This window comes from Carcharhinus amblyrhynchos, chromosome 28, assembly GCF_965287045.1.
Source record: "Carcharhinus amblyrhynchos chromosome 28, sCarAmb.v2.hapA, whole genome shotgun sequence".
NCBI lineage: Eukaryota > Metazoa > Chordata > Chondrichthyes > Carcharhiniformes > Carcharhinidae > Carcharhinus > Carcharhinus amblyrhynchos.
In genome coordinates, this window is record NC_137351.1 from 1,598,627 (window position 1) to 1,616,463 (window position 17,837).

Below are 17,837 nucleotides of genomic sequence, written 5' to 3' on the forward strand. Positions count from 1 at the left end.
ATAGTCAGAAACTTTTTCCCAGGGTGGAAGAGTCAATTACTGGCGGGCATAGGTTTAAGGTGCAAGGGGCAAGTTTTAAAAGAGATGTACAGAGTGCGGTGGGTGCCTAGAACTCGTTGCCGGAGGTGGTAGTGGAAGCAGATACGGTAGTGACTTTTAAGGGGTGTCTTGACAAGTACACAAATGAGGTATGAATGGAGGGATATGGTCCCCGGAAGTGTAGGGGGTTTTAGTTAAGTCAGGCAGCATGGTCAGTGCAGGCTTGGAAGGCCAAAGGGCCTGTTCCTGTGCTGTAATTTTCTTTGTTCTAAAATATACCGTTCATAGAGAAGGAAACAAGAGAGTGCAGAATGTAGTGTTACAGTCATAGCTAGGGTGTAGAGAAAGATCAACTTAATGCAAGGTAAGTCCATTCAAAAATCTGACGGCAGCAAGGAAGAAGCTGTTCTCAAGTCAGTTGATATGTGACCTCAGACTTTTGTATCTTTTTCCAAAGGAAGAAGGTGGAAGAGAGAATGTATAGGGTGTGCGGGGTCCTTAATTATGCTGGCTGCTTTGCCGAGCCAGTGGAAAGTGTAGACAGAGTCATTGGATGGGAGGCTGGTTTGCGTGATGGATTGGGTTACTCTCATGATCTTTTGTAGCTCCTTGTGGTCTTGAGCAGGGCAGGAGCCATACCAAGCTGTAATATGACTAGAAAGAATGCTTTCTATGATGCATCTGTAAAAGTTGGAGTCATAGCTGACATGCCAAATTTCCTTAGTCTTCTGAGAAAGTAAAGGTGTTGGTGGGCTTTCTCAACTATAGTGTCAGCATGTTTAGAGAGATGAAGATAAGAGGCCAGCTAGAGGCACATTGGAGTATTTAATAGTTGGATGAATGAGAGCAGATGAGCTGAGTTACAGTAGATGAATAGTTTTAATTATGTAAAGGAAGATGGGATTGGAAATTCAGCCCAAATAGAATGCTGAGGTTGCAAGCACTCTGCTGCAGCAGTATCTGGAGCAGGAACTGAAGGTGGTCGCACTGGTCATTTCAATGTTGAGTTGTAGAAAACCATATCTCATCCAAGACTAGATGTCAGACAAGCGTATTTAAAATACAAATGGCAGTGGGGGAGTTGAAGAGGTTAATGGTGTGTTTGAGCTAAGTTTCATTAGTTACACAGAGTCTACAGGACAAAGCCATTTGCCCCAACAGACATATGCTAGCATTTATGCTCCACACTACCTTCTCCCATTCCTCTTTATTGAACCTCATCAACATGTCTTTCTACCTTTCTTCTAGTTTTTTGACCTCACTACTCCCTGCAGTTATGCATTCCACATGCTTACCAATCTCTGGGTATAATGTTTTTCCTGAATCTTTTGAATGTGTTACTCTCTCATATTCATGATCTCTAGTTTTGGACTCCCCATGAGTGGATCATTTTCTCCACGCCTACCCTAGCAAACCACCTTCCTTACCTTGAGGACTGCCAACAGGTCAACCCTTTCAGCCCTTTCTTTTCTGGAGAAAAAAGCCATAGTTTGTCCATCCTTCCCTAGCAAGTATATATTTTCAGTTCTGGTATCATCTTTCTAAATCTTTTTGGACCTTTAACAAAGCTTTCTCTTAAATGTTTAAAATTTTAAAGTTCATTTATTAGTATCACAAGTAGGCTTATATTAACACTGCAAGAAGTTACCGTGAAACTCCCTAGTTGCCACACTCCAGCGCCTGTTCCAGTACAAAGGGGGAATTTAGCACGGCCAATGCACCCAACCAGCACGTCTTTCGGACTGTGGGAGGAAACCGGAGCACTTGGAGGAAATTTGCAATGACACGGGGAGAATGTGCAAACTCCACACAATCACCAAAGCCAGGATTCAAAGCCAGGCCCCTGGCATCAAGCGGCAGCAGTGCGAACTACCGTAGACCAAAACTTAGCATGATACGCTACAAGTATGGTCTAACCAAAACTCTACACAAGATTAACATTGCTCTCCATCTAGAAATAAACAATATTGTTTCTTTTGCATTTTTAATAGCCTTATTGTTCATCCTAGTTGTCCTGTTGCAACTGAATTGCTTGCTCAGCAACATAAAAAGGCAATTAGGAGTCAACCACACTGGCATGGGACTGGAATTGATATAGGTCATACTGTATCAGGACACAGGTTTCTTTTCTTACCATCACATCAGTAAATCAATTGTGGTTCAATGATAACCCAACAGCTTCATGGTGATTTTTGCTGAAATTGGCCTTTAACTTGCAATTTTTAAAGCTAAGTTTAAATTTTCAAATTGTTGTGAAGAGATTTTATTGTTAATCTAAGCCTCAAGACTACTTGTTCAATCTTTTGAGTAGTTGTGCAATTTTTTTTTAAATCACAAATACATGTTTAAAACATATACATTAAGGTGTATGTTTTTGTTAAAATAGTCAAACTCTTGAGACATGCAACTAATTCAAGCTTAGATATCCAGAAATTGCGGATAAACCTTCTTTTTAAGCACTGATGCTGGGTTATTCACTCTGAACTGTATTCAGCTATATTCTGCTGTGTACATCACCTGACCCCCTCGTTATGCATTGTCCAGTTTACGGGCTTCCCACCCTTCCTTCTCTTTGTGGTCACTTTCTCCCATCATCGATCCAACCACCAGACCCATCACTTTCGCAATGTTGCATTCTCCTCAGTGACCCTCATCCACAAATGGATGAACACACACCATTACACTCATTCATCCCTCCATTTATTCTCTCCTTGCAAGATAAGAAAGGATAGATCACCAAGGAAGAGATGGCCATCCATATGACAAGGCTGACAACTGTACAAAAGCATACAAAAAACAGGACCAGGAGTAAACTGTATTGACCTTTGAACATGTTCCCAAATTTAATATAATTGTGGCCGATCTTTTGCCTAAACTCAATTTTCCTGCCCGCTCAGACAATACACCATCACAGGACTCATGCAGACCATGCACCAGCTTAAATACTAACTTTGATGGAATTGGTAAGGCAAAGAACTGGATTTTTATCTGTTGACAATTCACAGTTGAGCAAGAGCAGGTTGTAGAAACGTGGGAGGGCCCATTTTGGAGGGCATAGATCTCTCCGAGCTCTGCTCAGCTGGACACAGACATTACACCTCAAAAGCTATCAAAGACGAAGAGAATCACTGAGCATAAGTGAATGTGCAATACACCGGTAGGCCTTCAACGCAGACCAGCACGATTGCAGATTTTTGTGCAGATCATGTTCGAGCATAGATCCCTTCAAAGTAGTCTCCAGCACAGCATTAACACTGAATGGCACACTTTCTGCCTTGCCTCCTAGTTGCTGAGTCTGCTCCTGCACATGCAGCTGAAGCAGTCTTTGATGGGACCATCATACACTCATGACATCAGCCTGGAGCATCTCAGCAGCCTGTTTCTACCCCTGCTGAATGAAGCCACACAGATTACACCAATTAGGAGTAGCAGAAAATAGACTATGTACAAGGGTGTCTGAAAAAAAAATGTCTTGGTAAGTTTCTTCTTCATCACATAAATATTATTCATTTCAATAATCTGCCCATCTTGTCAACTTTTGGATGCTGCATGGTCAAAGTGCTCTTCTGAATTGTTTGTTGATTATTAGGAGGACTTGAATTGATTGGGCCCAATGAGGGATTGTTGAAGAGGTAGCTGTTGGGAGAACAGAGGTCAGGGAGAGAATAGTATTTGAATTTCTGTATGGCACGGGCCCACTGGTGCAGACCAAATTAACCTTCTGTGAATAAAGCCATCCTTAGCATCAGGGCAGCAACATGAGTGGCAATGCGTACATTGCCCCAATTATCCTCCTTTTCTAATCACTTCCTTCTCTCTCCCCCTATCATCTAAGGGGAATCTGAGCTTTTCACTTTACTCCTCCTGTAGATCCAAGCCTCACTTTTGCTCAATATTGTGCAGAGCACAGCCAACACAACCATTTTGGACATCCTACCTATTGCAAAACTGAAGGGCTCCTCCAAATCTGCCAAGCATCTGAAGTCTACCTTCATCACGTCCGCTGGCTTAAGCAAGCACATCTGCTAATATGGCATTCGTTGGCGCACTGCTGAGCTTCCGCTCTCAGGTTTCAGATAGATATCCAGTTTGTAGTAGGTACCTCTCATCAGCTTGTACCCATGCATGAAGTCTGTTTCCAAGTCCAATGTGGTCAGGGACAATTGCATCACGTTAGCTACCCACAAACCTTAAGTGAAAACTGATACTTTTGTGGTTGCACAATTGTACATTGGAGGAGGAGGAGTGGCAAATACATTTGATTGTTCTGGTATTGTTGGACACCAAGTGACCTCCTTCTGTCCTTTGACAATTCCTTGATGCTAAAATATGTCCATGCCATCCTGACCTATGGAAAATTACCTGGAGCCATAAAAAGATTGGCCACATGCTCATTCTAACTGATATCAACACTGTCAAAGTTGGCATAATTGCCATAAGGCAACTGATTTCCATTTGTGGGCAGCCAAATGTAAGATTCAGGTTTTCTATATAGCAGAGCCCTGGAAGGATCCAGAGACATAAACATGGAAGTTGATGGTGACAGAGAGCCATTGAAAATATGTGATCATGAGGTTCAGGAAGCAGCAGGCCTCCCTCTAGGGTGCCTCTTGTGAGCTGTACCTCTGCTATGGAGCTACAAACGTGACCAGCAAGGTACTACTGGGGCTTTTCTGGTCCATATCTGAGGTTCATTTTAAGGCAACATAAGCAGGATACATCCTGGTGTGGCAAGCAAACCTCCAAAGTGCAAGAAGTAACTTGAAAAGTGTAGAAAGGATTCTGAATGAGCCTATCCCGGCTATCATTTAAGAAATCAATTATAGCATTGAGTATTTAATGACGTATTTCCCAGCAGTCGATTCAACCCCCTCAACTGCTATTGTACTTGCCTTGCTTTCAGTGACGAGTTTTGGGAAGTCTGGGAGATCAGTGGACCCAAGTTAAAGCCAAAAACGAATCTTCATACTGTTCTACCCGAGCTTTTTGTTTCTTTCAGGTGCCTCTGGTGATGCAAGCATTTATTGCCTATCCCTAATTGCCCTAGGGAAGGTTGTGCTGCAGCCAATGTGGAAAGGAACACCCACAGTATTGTTAGGGAGGGTCCTCCAGCATTGATTCTGCAATAGTGAAGGAACGTGGCATAGTCAGTATTGGGTATAACTTTGAGAACACTATCATGTGCAGGTTTTCTCTTTTGTCTACTGTCCTTATGTTTCTAAGTGGCAAAGGTTAGGGTTTGAAAAATACTGTCAAAGGAGTCTTATGGAGTTGCTGCAGTGCAGATGATGTACATGCCACAGCTTGTGGGTGATGGAAGGACTGAATGTTTGTGATGGTGGATGGGGTGATGATCAAGCAGATTGCTTTGTCCTGGACAGTTTTGAGCTTCTTGAAGTGTTGTTGTAGCTTCATTCGTCAGGCAAGTGGAGACTATTCTATCATAGTCCTGACCTTCATTTTGTGGATGGTGAATGTGCTTTGGGGAGTCAGGAGGTGAATTATTTGCTATGCACTAACAGCTCAAATATTTATAAACAGTAGCTGGTCCAGATTAAATCATATCTTCACATTCGTACTGACTTTGGTGAGTGTGCGCAATTTCCAAACTCACTATCAGCCCTTTGAACCACACTGAATACTCCTTCCCTAGTCAACAAGTCCTGGCACTGGACTTGAACTTGGAGATTCTGGTCTAGCAGTAGGGATGCGACTACTGCGCCACAAGACCTCCTTGATCAATGATACTTCTCCCCACATGCTGATGGGAGGAGATTCAGCTCCAATAACACCATTAATTGTCACAAGGAGATAGCTACATTCTCTTTTGTTGGAAATGGTCCTTGCTTGGCAATCGTGGGGGAAAAAACGTTATCATAGAATATCATGGAACAATATGAAGGAGGTCGTTCAGCCGGCCACGTGTGTGCCAGCTCTCTGCTAGGTCAACTTACCTAGTCCAATTCCCCTGCATTTTCCCTACATAAGCCTGTAATTCTCTCTCTTCATAAGTGGTAAGTTGAATATGAACAGCATCAATCCAAGCCTGAGTGCTGCCCAGGCACTGAATACTTTAGTATATGTGGAGTTGCGAATGGTTTGCCTATCGGCCACTTCTGGCTGAAGGCCATTGAAAATTCTTTATTCAAGGCTTTTGCACCGATGCACTGAACTCCCCCTATTATTGAGTTTGGATATTTCTGCAATGTCGTCCTCCAGTTAGTTGTTTAATTTCCACCCCCCCAACACACAATTCATACTGGGATGTGACAGATATTGGGACATGGCAGGGCTGCAGAGAGTTGATCCGGTGGTTCTGGGATTTTGTTTTATTATTGTCACATGTATTGGCATACAATGAAAAATATTGTTTCCTGCATGCTATACAAAGCATACTGTTCATAGAGAAGGAAATAAGAGAGCATAGAATGTAGTGTTACAGTCATAAAGTAGGGTGCAGAGGAAGATCAACTTAATGCAATATAAGTCCATTTACTGACAGCAGCAGAGAAAAAACTGTTAAGGCGGTTGGTACATTCTCTCAGACTTTTGTATCTTTTTCCCAACGGAAGGTGGAGGAATGGAATATGTTCAGGATGCATGGGGTCCTTATGCTGGCTGCTTTTCCTAGGCAGTGGGAAGTGTAGATGGAATCAATGGGAGGAGACTGGTTTGCGTGACGGACTGAGCTACATTCACAACTCTTTGTAGTTTCTTGGCACGGTCAGAGCTGGAACCGCACCAAGCTGCGATACATCCAGAAAGGATGCTTTCCATGGTGCATCTATAAAAATTGTTGACAGCCGTAGCAGACATGCTGAAATTTCCTTAGCCTCCTAAGAAACTAGAGGTATTCGTGGGCTTTCTTAACTATAGTGTCAGCGTGGAGGGACTAGGGCAGGTTGCTGGTGATATGGACACTGGAGAAACTTGAAGCTCCTAACCATTTCCACTTCAGCGTCATTGATGTTGATGTTGACAGGGACATGTCCTCCACTACGCTTTTTGATTTGAGTTATTATTACTAGGATAGTGAAAAATATTGTTTCTTGCACGCTGCACAGATAAAGCATACTGTTCATAGAGAAGGAAAGCAGAGAGTGCAGAATGTAGTGTTACAGTCATAGCTAGGGTATAGAGCTAGGTCTATTCAAAAGTCTGATGACAGCAGGGAAGAAGTCGTTCTTGAGTTGGTTGGTTTGTCACCTCAGACTTGTGTCTTTTTCCCAAAGGAAGGTGGTAGAAGGGAGAATGTCCGGGGTCCGTAATTATGCTGGCTGCTTTGCCGAGACAGCGGGAAGCGTAGACAGAGTCAACGGATGAGAGGCTGGTTTGTGTAATGGATTGGGTTACATTCACGATCTTTTGAAGTTTCTCGCGGCCTTGGGCAAAACAGGAGCCATACGAGCTGTGATACAACTAGAAAGAATGCTTTCCATGGTGCATCTGTAAAAGTTGATGAGAGTTGTAGCTGACATGCCAAATTTTCTTTGTCTTGTAAGAAAGTAGAGGCATTGGCGGGCTTTCTTAACTATATAGTGTCAGTGTGGGGGGACTAGGACAGGTTGTTGGTGATCTGGACACCTAAAAACTTGAAGCTCTCGATCCTTTCTACTTCATCCCCATTGATATAGACAGGGACATGTTCTCATTTATGCTTCCTGAAGTTGATGACTATCTCCTTCGTTGTACTGGCATTGAGGAAAAGATTATTGTCATTGCAACATTTCACCAGATTCTCTATCTCTTTCCTGTACTCTGTCTCATCATTGTTTGGAGATCTGACCCACTACTGCGATGTCAACAAACTTGAAAAGGAGTTGGAGGAGAATTTGGCCATGCAGTCATAAGTGTATAAGGTATGGGTGGCACAGTGGTTAGCACTGCTGCTTTACAGTGACAGGGACCTAGGTTCAATTCCCGGCTTGGGTCACTGTCTGTGTGGAGTTTACACATTCTCCCAACGTCTGTGAGAGATTCCTCCCACAATCCAAAAGACGTGCTGGTTAGGTGCATTAGCTATGCTGAATTCTCCCTCTGTGTACCTAAACAGGCACCAGCTTTTCACAGTAACTTAATTGCAAGGCTATTTGAGACTAATAAACTCTTAGCATAGTAAGGGGCTGAGAACACAACCTTGCAGGGCATCGGTATGAAGGATAATTGTGGAGGTGTTGTCTATCCTGCTGATTGAGCACTGTAGATTGCTTCATGGTCTCATGCTGCTTTGGAATGTTTGTAGTCTGTTTTAGTTTCACCAGCTTGGCACCTCAGTTTAGGTGTGTCAGATGCTGCTGCAGGCATGCTGTCCTGCAATCCTCACTAAACCAGGATTGGTTCTCTGGCTTGATGATAATGCTAGAGTGAACAAAGGAGGTTAAGTACATTTCCATTGCTGGTCTCGCTCACCACTGCTCAGTTTTGAGCTGTTAGATCTGTTTTAAGTCGATCAAATTTATCACTATGGCAGTGCCAAATAACATGATGGAGGGTGCACTCAGTATGAAGACATGGATTTGTCATCCAAAAGGACTTCAGTGATCATTCATACCAATACCAACAGGCAGATGCATCTGTACAGGTAGACTAGTCAGGGTGAGGTCAAATTTGTTCTCTCACCATCTGCCACATGATCAGGCAGGTAGTCATATTCCTCTGTACTCAGTTAGCATGATTAGAAATGGTGCTATCACAACACTCTTGGAACATTACAGCACAGTACAGGCCCTTCGGCCCTCAATGTTGTGCCGAGCTACGTCCAATCCCAAGATCAAACTATCCCCTCCCTACAATTCTGGAGCGCTCCATGTGCCTATCCAATAACCGGTCAAAAGTTCCTAAAGTGTCTGACTCCACTATCACAGCAGGCAGTCTATTCCACACCCCAACCACTCTCTGGGTGAAGAATCTACCTCGGACCAGGATACATCCTGTACCCTTACTACCCTCAGTGCTTCTTCCAAGTGGCATTCAATATCCAGGAATACTAATTCACCAACTGAGGGAGGGTAGTAGGTGATAATCAGCAGGAGATTTCCTTTCCTGTGTTTGACATGATGTCATAAGACTTCATGTGGTTCAGAATTAATGTTCAGGACTTACAGGCTTTTCCCTCTTGTGTACCATTGTACTGCCACTCTGATGAGCATATCCATATCAAGAGATGCTGGAGAAGTCTGGGACATTAACTATAAGGTATGACTTGTTAAGTAGACTACGTTTGGCAGTTGCTTGATTCGTCTGTGGGGCAGCTTCCTGGATTACGGCACAAGTCTCCAGACGTTAAAGAGAAGAACTTCGCAAAGCTGACTGAACAGAGTGTGACTTAGTCACTTTAGGTGCTTAGGTTGATGCCGGGTGGTACATCCGGTTTAATTTTTACTCAACTTTTCTATAATGCTTTGATACAAATTAGTGATGTCAACTGGCAATTCACATTTCCTGTGCGCAACATAAATGCAGAAGTTGCTGCACTGGAGTCAGTTTTCCAATGCTCAGCTTTAACCCCACTCCAGCCTCTCACACCCTAAACTCACGGTGCTACTTCAGGGTAAAATTCAAACCCTTGAGACTATGGACCTGATTTTACCATTGTGTTGCGCCTGAAAACTTAGTAAAGTTGTGCATGAGGCGATTAGCGCAATCTGCATGCATTTAAATTGCATTAATGGACTGCCCAACTTTAACAGCATTTCCCCTTTACCATCACGTTCGCATGTCTAGACTCAGTGCAAAACAGACATGCTCTAGCTTCTGAAGTAGTAAGTTCAGAGCTTCCTACGGTTCTCTAACTCAGATCAGTGGGGTGGAGGAGAAATTGGTCTGGCGGCGGCGGCGGGGGGGGGGGGGGGGGAGAATGTTGGTGGTGGTGGAGGTGGTGGTGGATAAGAGTGACAGTTTTGTTGTGGGGTTGGGGTGATGTCTGTGGGGTCTATTGCTCCCATTTTTTGCTCCCAGGCTGTTTTATCTGCTTTTTGTGGCCCAGGAGTGATGTGACAGGGGCGCATTTTTCAAATTTTTTTTTAAACGCGCATGCGCAGTTCAAAACTCCGATCAGAGCTACAGCATTGTGAGCGCAATAAGGCTGGCCCACAGCGCAATTCAGACTTGTGGTTTTCCCCCCAGGTGAAGTGCATTTAGGGGCGCCTGAGAGCAGTTTTCCAAATCGGATTTGGATTGTGCCCAGATTCAGCACTTAGAATCAAAATGGTAAAATCAGGCCCTATGTGTAAATATTCACTGTTACAATTGCAAAAAGTATTTTTTCAAAGATAAGAGACTTTCATAGACATCTCAACTTCAATCCATTGAAATCCACGTGATCATGAATATTCAAGTATATACTTTTCATGCAAACTGTATTTAGATGGAACCTTCTGGGCTTCACTATGTTAAAATTATAAATGAATCATGTTTTAAGCAAATAGGTTTTCAAAGTTTCAAATACACTACACAGAACTTCTGTACTTCATAGTTCAGCAGAATTATGAAAAAGCAAAGAAAGTACAATCAAAACCTGCAAATCATGAACAGAAGCAAGGAAATGAATGTCCCGTCTTGAAGCTTCTGATGTGCCAAACCAAACTGATGCTCCATTTTAAGCAATGAACTATGTTGAGCAACTTACAAACTTTTGTGCCAAGTAAAATGAAAATTTCACTACCAGGATATCAATAAGTTTAAGCCATAAAAAGACCTCATTTATTACAATTATGGATTCTTCACAATAATAACTGGTGCAGAAAAGAAGGAACCAAAAGTCGCAAAAGGGAGAATTCAGGGCTGTATGGCAGAAAACCAACAGCCTAGAATTATTTCCAAAATAGCATAATTTATTAACCAAAGGAGTTAATTATTTAACATAAACATACATTTTTAAATTAAGCCCCGAGTTAGTACCCTCACCATAGTGAAAGGCTTTTGAAGGTTACAAAAGGTGTATCCTGACTCATTCAAATCATTTCCTTCCTTCTCTCTTCCCCATACCAGGGTATAGTTCCAGACTAGCTGTCTTCCAAGTCCTCACCCAAATGGCTCACGGGAGCCAATAAAATGGAAGTGCGACCTTGTCCTTTCCAAATGCCCACATGCACTTTTCAACTGCAAGTTTTCTCCTTCCTTGCTTATGGTCATGGAAGCCAATTGTTGCATGTCGGTGCATTCTGACACAAATCAGCTCCCTCTTTACGATCCAGGATCAATTTTACAGGCTTCCAGTTTTGTGTTCCTCAATAACAAAAGCAAACACCTTCAACATAGAAAAATAGCCCATAACCTTCACAGAAGTGTAAACAATGGTTTCAGCAGCATATGTGTTGAAGCAGGAGCAGAGATAGGCAATGATACAAAGGTGGAAGTTTGCAGTCTCACATTCACTTCTTTCCCCTTTAGGCTTGCTGTCATCACCCCTCTCTTTAATCCACAGTTTACAAGGACAATCTCCAACTTTCCTTTCCTCTCCAAATGCCCATCATTCCAGGAATTTGCATTTGAATCCCTCCAGTTTTCTGCCCCACCACAGACAAAACAACCCTTGTGCTCTTATCAAAGTTACTATGTCCTACATAACCGTGCCAAAGACAAACTAGCCCTTCTCAATCTGTCTGCAGCCTTAGCGACATTGAACACACCATCCTCCTCCAATGCCTCTCCAATGTCACGCAGTTAGATGGGATTACACTCGTCTGGGTTCCATTCTTACCTACTTAGCCAAAGAATTATCATTCCTATTTTTCAATATTAAAGTGCCTTGGAATATTTTATTAACACGTAGATGATATATAATTAGAAGTTGTTGATCGTGCCTCGGTGATGGAGAATATTAGGCAGAAGCTAGGGAATGTAGACTGGGGGCGGCTCTTAGAGGAGAAATCCACATCCGATTCGTGGGAGTCTTTTAAAAGTCAGTTGTTAACAATTCAGGACAAGCATGTCCCTGTAAAAATGAAGGATAAAGGTGGCAAGAGTTGGGAACCCTGGACGACAAGAGAGATTGTGAGCTTAGCGAAAAAGACAAAGGAGGCATATATAAATTTCAGTGGATTGAGAATGGATAAAGCTGTTGAGGAATACAAAGACAGCAGGAAAGAGCTTAAACAGGGACTTAGGAGGGCAAAAAAGGGGCCATGATATGTCCTTGGCAGGCAGGATTAAGGAGAATATCAAGGCTTTTTGTGTGTATAAAAAGGAAAAAAGGGGAGCTAAGGAAAGGGTAGGTCCATTCAAGGACATTAGAGAGAATTTGTGTGTGGGGCCAGATGAGGTCCTTAATGACTACTTTGCATCAGTATTCATAAAGAAGGATGTGGTGAATGGTGAGTGTTGAAAGGAGGATGTTGACATTCAAGGACATACTGAGATAAAAAGGGGTGTATTGGAGGTTTTGAAAAACATTAAGGTAGACAAGTCCTCAGGACCACATAGGGTCTATCCCAGAATACTGAGAGAGGCGAGGGAAGAAATTACTGAGACCTCAGCCAAAATCTTTGCATCCTCTTTCGCCACGGTTGAGGTACCAGAGGATTGCAGAGTAGCTAACGTTGTTCCTCTGTTTAAGAAAGGGAGAATAGACAATCCAGGAAACTATAGGCCTGTGGACTTTATGTCAGTGGTGGGGAAATCATTGGAGAAGATTCTTAGGGACAGGATGTTCTCACATCTGAAAAAGAATAGGCTCATTAGCAATAGGCAGCATGGTTTTGGTGAAGGGGAGGTTGTATCTCAAACTTGATTGAGTTCTTTGAGGAAATAACAAGAAAAATTGACCAGAGCAGGGCAGTGGATGTTATATGCATGGACTTTAGTAAAACCTTCCATAAGGTTCCCCATGGCAGGCTGTTACAGAAGGCGAAGTCATTTGGGATCTGAGGTGAGCTGGTAAGATGAACACAAAACCAGCTGGGGCATAGAATGCAGAGAGTAGCAATATGAGGCAATCTAACCACTGCCCCTTAACACTCAATGGTGTTACCATCATTGAATCCTGTCAACGTCTTTGGGGTTACCACTGGCTAAAAACTCAACTGGACTTGCCACATAAACAGTGGCTGCAAGAGCAGGTCAGAGGCTAGGAATGTTGTACTGAGTAACTCACCTCCTGACTCCCTAAAGCCTATCTACCATCTACAAGGCACAAGTCAGAGGCACAATGGAGTACTCCCCACTTGCCTGGAAGGTGCAATTCTATCAACACTCAAGAAGCTTGACACCATCCAGGGCAAAGCAGCCTGCTTGACTGGCACCACATCTACAAACATCCACTCCTTCCACCAGAGTCAGTTGCAGCAGTGTGTACTATCTGCAAATGCACTGTAGAAATTCAAAGGTCCTTAGACAGCACCTTCCAAACACGATCACTTCCATTTGAAGGACAAGGGCAGCAGGCGCATGGAAACACCACCACCTGCCAGCTTCCCCTGCAAGTTCCCCTCCAAGCCACTCACCATCCTGACGTGGAAATATCTTACTGTTCCTTCACAATCGCTGGGTAAAAATCTTGGAATTTCTCCCAAACAGCATTGTGGGTCACCCACAGTATAAAGACTGCAGTGTTTCAAGAAGGCAGCTCACCACCTTCCCAAGGGCAACTAGGGACAGGAAACAAATGCTGGCCAGCAAGCAACACCCATTTCTCACAAATTAGTAAAAAATAAGATAAACAATGTGCAAACAAACCAACTTCAGACTTACGACGGAGGGAGGGTCTTTGATGAAACAGTTGATGATACTTAGATCTAGGATGTTGCCATGAAGAACTCCTACAGAAATGTCTTGGGCTGAGATGATGACCCTCCACCAACCACAACAATCTTTTGTGCTAAATAGGATTCTGGCCACTAGAGTCTTCTCTACCTGACGTCACTTTTATTCGGGCTCTTTTGTGGCACACTAGATTGAGCTATCTTGATTCCAAAGAAAATGGCTCTCACTTCTGGAACTTAGCTCATTTCCACAACTGGAACAAGTATTTAACAAGGTCTGGAGCCAAGCAATCCTGGCAGATAAACTTAGTATTGATGAGTTGTTCATTTGTAAACAAGCACCACTTGATAGCACTGTTGATGACTCCTTCCATTTTGCTGATGATTGAGTGTAACCTTAACAAGTGGTATTCAGAAAGGTTGGTTAGGACATTGATGCCATTGTTGTAGCTGCAAAAGAACAAAAAAGATGGGAAACCCTGTATTCTTCTTCAGATACTTCACCTGAACTGGCAGACAGAGCTTTGGTTTAATGGATCTCCCAAAAGATATCACCTCCATCAACAACAATCTGTATTTGTTAAGCACCTTTAATAATGGTAAAAAAAACCTCAAGGCCCTCAAAAGGAGCACAATCAAAAGTGAATCTGTCGCTAAACTACCTAAGGAGGTATTAGGATGGATGACGAAAAGCTTGATCAAAGAGGCAGGTTTTAAATAAATACCCCAAAAGAAAGAAAGAGAGAAAGAAAGCCGGGCGGGGGGGGGGGAATTCCACATAGCGATGGTGAGGTCATGGAGGGATATGAAAACAAAGATGTGAATTTTAAGATTGAGATGTTGTTTAACTGGGTGTCAGTGCAAGTCAGCAAGCACAGAGGTGATGAGCAATTTGGTGCACGTTAAGACACAGCAGCAATTACTTCCAGTTTAGGGACAGTAAAAAAGTGGGAGGCCGGCCAACATTACAGTGGAATAATCAAGTCAGGGGTTTCAGCAGCAGATAAGCTGCAGTCGGCAGTCAGACAATGTTACAGCGGTGGAAACAGGCATCTTGCGATCAATTATGATACCAAGGTTGCAATCTGCATGCTGCAACCTCAAAGTTAACAAAGGTGGAATGAATTGTTAGAAAAGGGCGTCTGTGGCATTTACTCAGCACTGCACAGAAATATTGGCCTGGAATATGAACCTTGAATTCAAGGCAAGAATGCTGCCGACTCTTATTGAGCTTATATTTCATACTTTGTATCTTACATCAGAAAAAAAACACAAGAAAATTTAGTAATCAAAGTGCTACAAAGTAAAAGTGACACCTGCTTCCAAAAAATTATGTATAACGCAACACCTTGGCATCCATTGGCCCAAATTTACCGGTCAGTGTCAGAACCGTTGGATCCAGAGGTCTGTCAGAAAACTGCGCACTTACCTGGTTACGTTCAAAAGAGTCCCACTCCCGACGCAGCATACAGAATAACTCCCTCATTGCAGGAATCCATTCAGCCATGCAAAGAGGATCAGCACATAACAACACAGCACCCCCCCCCCCGCATTATTAATCTGCAAAAGCTGTCACAAGGCAAGTTCAAAGGGTCAGTTTTAATGGATGAGGGTGAGGGGCAGGTCATGCGGACGGGGGTGGGGGGGCTAAATTGGTTCGGATATTTGGGGGTCGGCTTTGTAGTTAAACAGATAGACGCTAGATTAAATTTTAATCCAATGTTTAGTCTTAATATTTCCTGAGTGACCAATTCAGTGGATCCCGTCCAAGCCTGCGGCGAGTCCCAAGGTACAGGGGAGTTGAAGTTGAAAGCTGGGCAATTCCGCACGTCAGGACTTCCCCAAGGTCCCGAAACATATTTCAGTCACACATAGGAGATGGGAGAATTCTGGCCGCGATCTCGGACAGTCTGGAGACCGGGGGATTTGGTCCATAATATACAACGCCGACTGCAACTCCTGCTAAGAATGTTATATCTGCAGTAATTTAAGCAGCATCGATTTGGGAAGAAGGTCCTTTTACGCTTAAAATAAACAGGGAGTCGTGTAGGAATTCTCCCCAGAAAAAAATCAACAGAACGCACCGAAATGATTAACAGATCTTTTTATTGCGTCTGTGTCGAAGGCTCGCTTCTCAATTGCAACAGTACAAAGGAGCTCGATTTCCAATCGGTTAGCTTGCAGCCTGTGTGGCTGAGTTTCCTCCAGTGTTCCCCTCCAATTGTTAGTAAACACAATCATCGTGCATCTTGCAGCTTCCGAAATATCAGCTCCTTCCTTGAGTTGACAGGCCTTGGCAAGGAAGGAAGTGTGGGGGGAGAATAGCAATGCCACAGCAAACTACCTGTTGGAAATTCTCAAGGACGACACCGTCTGTCAGTTTCAGCACCATGATTTATTAATGCCATGGAGCCCAGCAATCAGCCAAAAAAGCCAGTGCAACCAGCCTCTCCCTCAAGCCACAGCGAAGAATTTAATGACAGCACCTTTCCCATTAAACTGAAATCCAAATGCTGAACAGGGAGATATGCAAATAAACAACTACGGTTAACTATGATTCTTTTTCTATTCCGTGATAAATATATTTTTGTGCTGATGCTCACCGTTTGGTACCAGAATCATGCAGGACTGGGGGTGGGAATGAGACAGCTAAGCAAGTGCACCCCCATTCATTCGATCTGCTGTTAAAGAAGCCTGGGGGAGAATTAATGCCAGCAGCAGCCCACACTGTCAATACAAGTTAATTCAACCTCCAGTGCCCCCCTCCCCTTGTACTGATCACCCCCTCTTCCCCATCTGACCAGGCGGCCTGGCTGCACAGTGAGGGGAGGAGGAGGGCTTTTTAAAATTACATTTATATTAATGCGTTGACGGGGAATCTCGCACATTTTACATTGCTGCTCGCATCACTGTAAAGCAAACGGGGTCATCAGGCCTGGAGCCGCAATGCATCTGAAGCAAAGGTGTCCCCCATCCCCCCCCGTCTCCACACACTCACCGTGAACGGGATGTCAGCGACGCCCCCGACCGAGTAGCAGTTATCCCCGAGGTTGACAGCTCCGGTCAGCACCTGATGGAGATGCATCCTCCCTCCCGCCCTCTCTCTCACACAGGGTCCGGTCCGGTCCGGTCAGCTCCGGCCGCGGCTCCCACACATCCCGGGACTCGCTGTCACACACCTCAATTTGAGAAGGGAGGAGGGTGGGGTGTTTTGTTCGGTTTAAATGATTATGGTTTCTATTGGAATGAGGCGGGTTAGTGGCGGCCCCGCTTCTCTCCCCGCTGGAAAACCGGCTCCGGCGCCCGCTTCGGTTGACTTTAAAAATGCCCGGATCAGTCGGCGGCGTCGCGCAGGCGCGTTCTCCCTCCCCCCCTCTTCTCCGGCGCACGCCCTCACCCGCCTCCTGCGCACGCCTGCCCCTCCCCTTTCCGCGCGCTCGCCCCTCCCCCTCCCCCTCCCCCTCCCCCTCCCCTTCCCCTTCCCCGCCAGCTCCGTGCCCCTCCCGCGCATGCGCGCCTGTCCCACCTGCCTCTTACCTTCGTCGTCCCTCCTCCCTTTGGGCAGGCAGCCGATGACGTCACCGCACTCCCCCCCGCCCCGCCGGTGGGCGAGGAGGCTGTGACATCACTCCCAGGCTGACAGGCTCCGCCCCTCCACGTGCTGCACCATTCCCTGCTCTGCAACATGCAGCTCCCAGACTGAGAGAGGGCAACTCATGGGGGGGAAATCACTGCAGTTTAAAAAGCTTATTTATTAATCTCACAAGTAGGCTTACACTGACACTGCTAATGATGTGGAGATACTTTGGATTGGGGTGAGCACAGTCAGAATTTTCACAACACCAGGTTAAAGTCCAACAGGTTTAATTGGAATCATGAACTTTCAGAGGCTGTTCCTTCATCAGGTCAGTGTTCACTCACATGAATACTCACCTGAATAAGGAGCGGCACTCCGAAAGCTCATGATCCCAAATATAACTGTTGGACTTTAACCTGGTGTTGTGAGAATTCTTACAATGCCAATGAAGTTACTGTGAAAAATTCCCAGTCGCTACACTGTGACATTTGTTTGGGTACACAGGGAGAATTTTAGCGTAG

At 44.3% G+C, this 17,837-nt stretch overlaps 1 protein-coding gene across 4 annotated transcripts in view; it reads right to left on the reverse strand.

Moving 5' to 3' along the window:
- Window positions 1–17,056, reverse strand: part of dmxl2 (Dmx-like 2) — a 163,605-nt gene extending 146,549 nt beyond the window's left edge. For all 4 annotated transcript variants that reach the window (XM_080213997.1, XM_080213999.1, XM_080213996.1 and 1 more), the window contains exon 1: window positions 16,738–17,056. In XM_080213997.1, the coding sequence (XP_080070123.1) occupies window positions 16,738–16,824 (87 nt within the window). In that variant the 5' untranslated portion in view covers window positions 16,825–17,056. The remainder of the gene's footprint in view (window positions 1–16,737) is intronic.
- Between the last annotated feature and the right edge of the window lie 781 nt (window positions 17,057–17,837).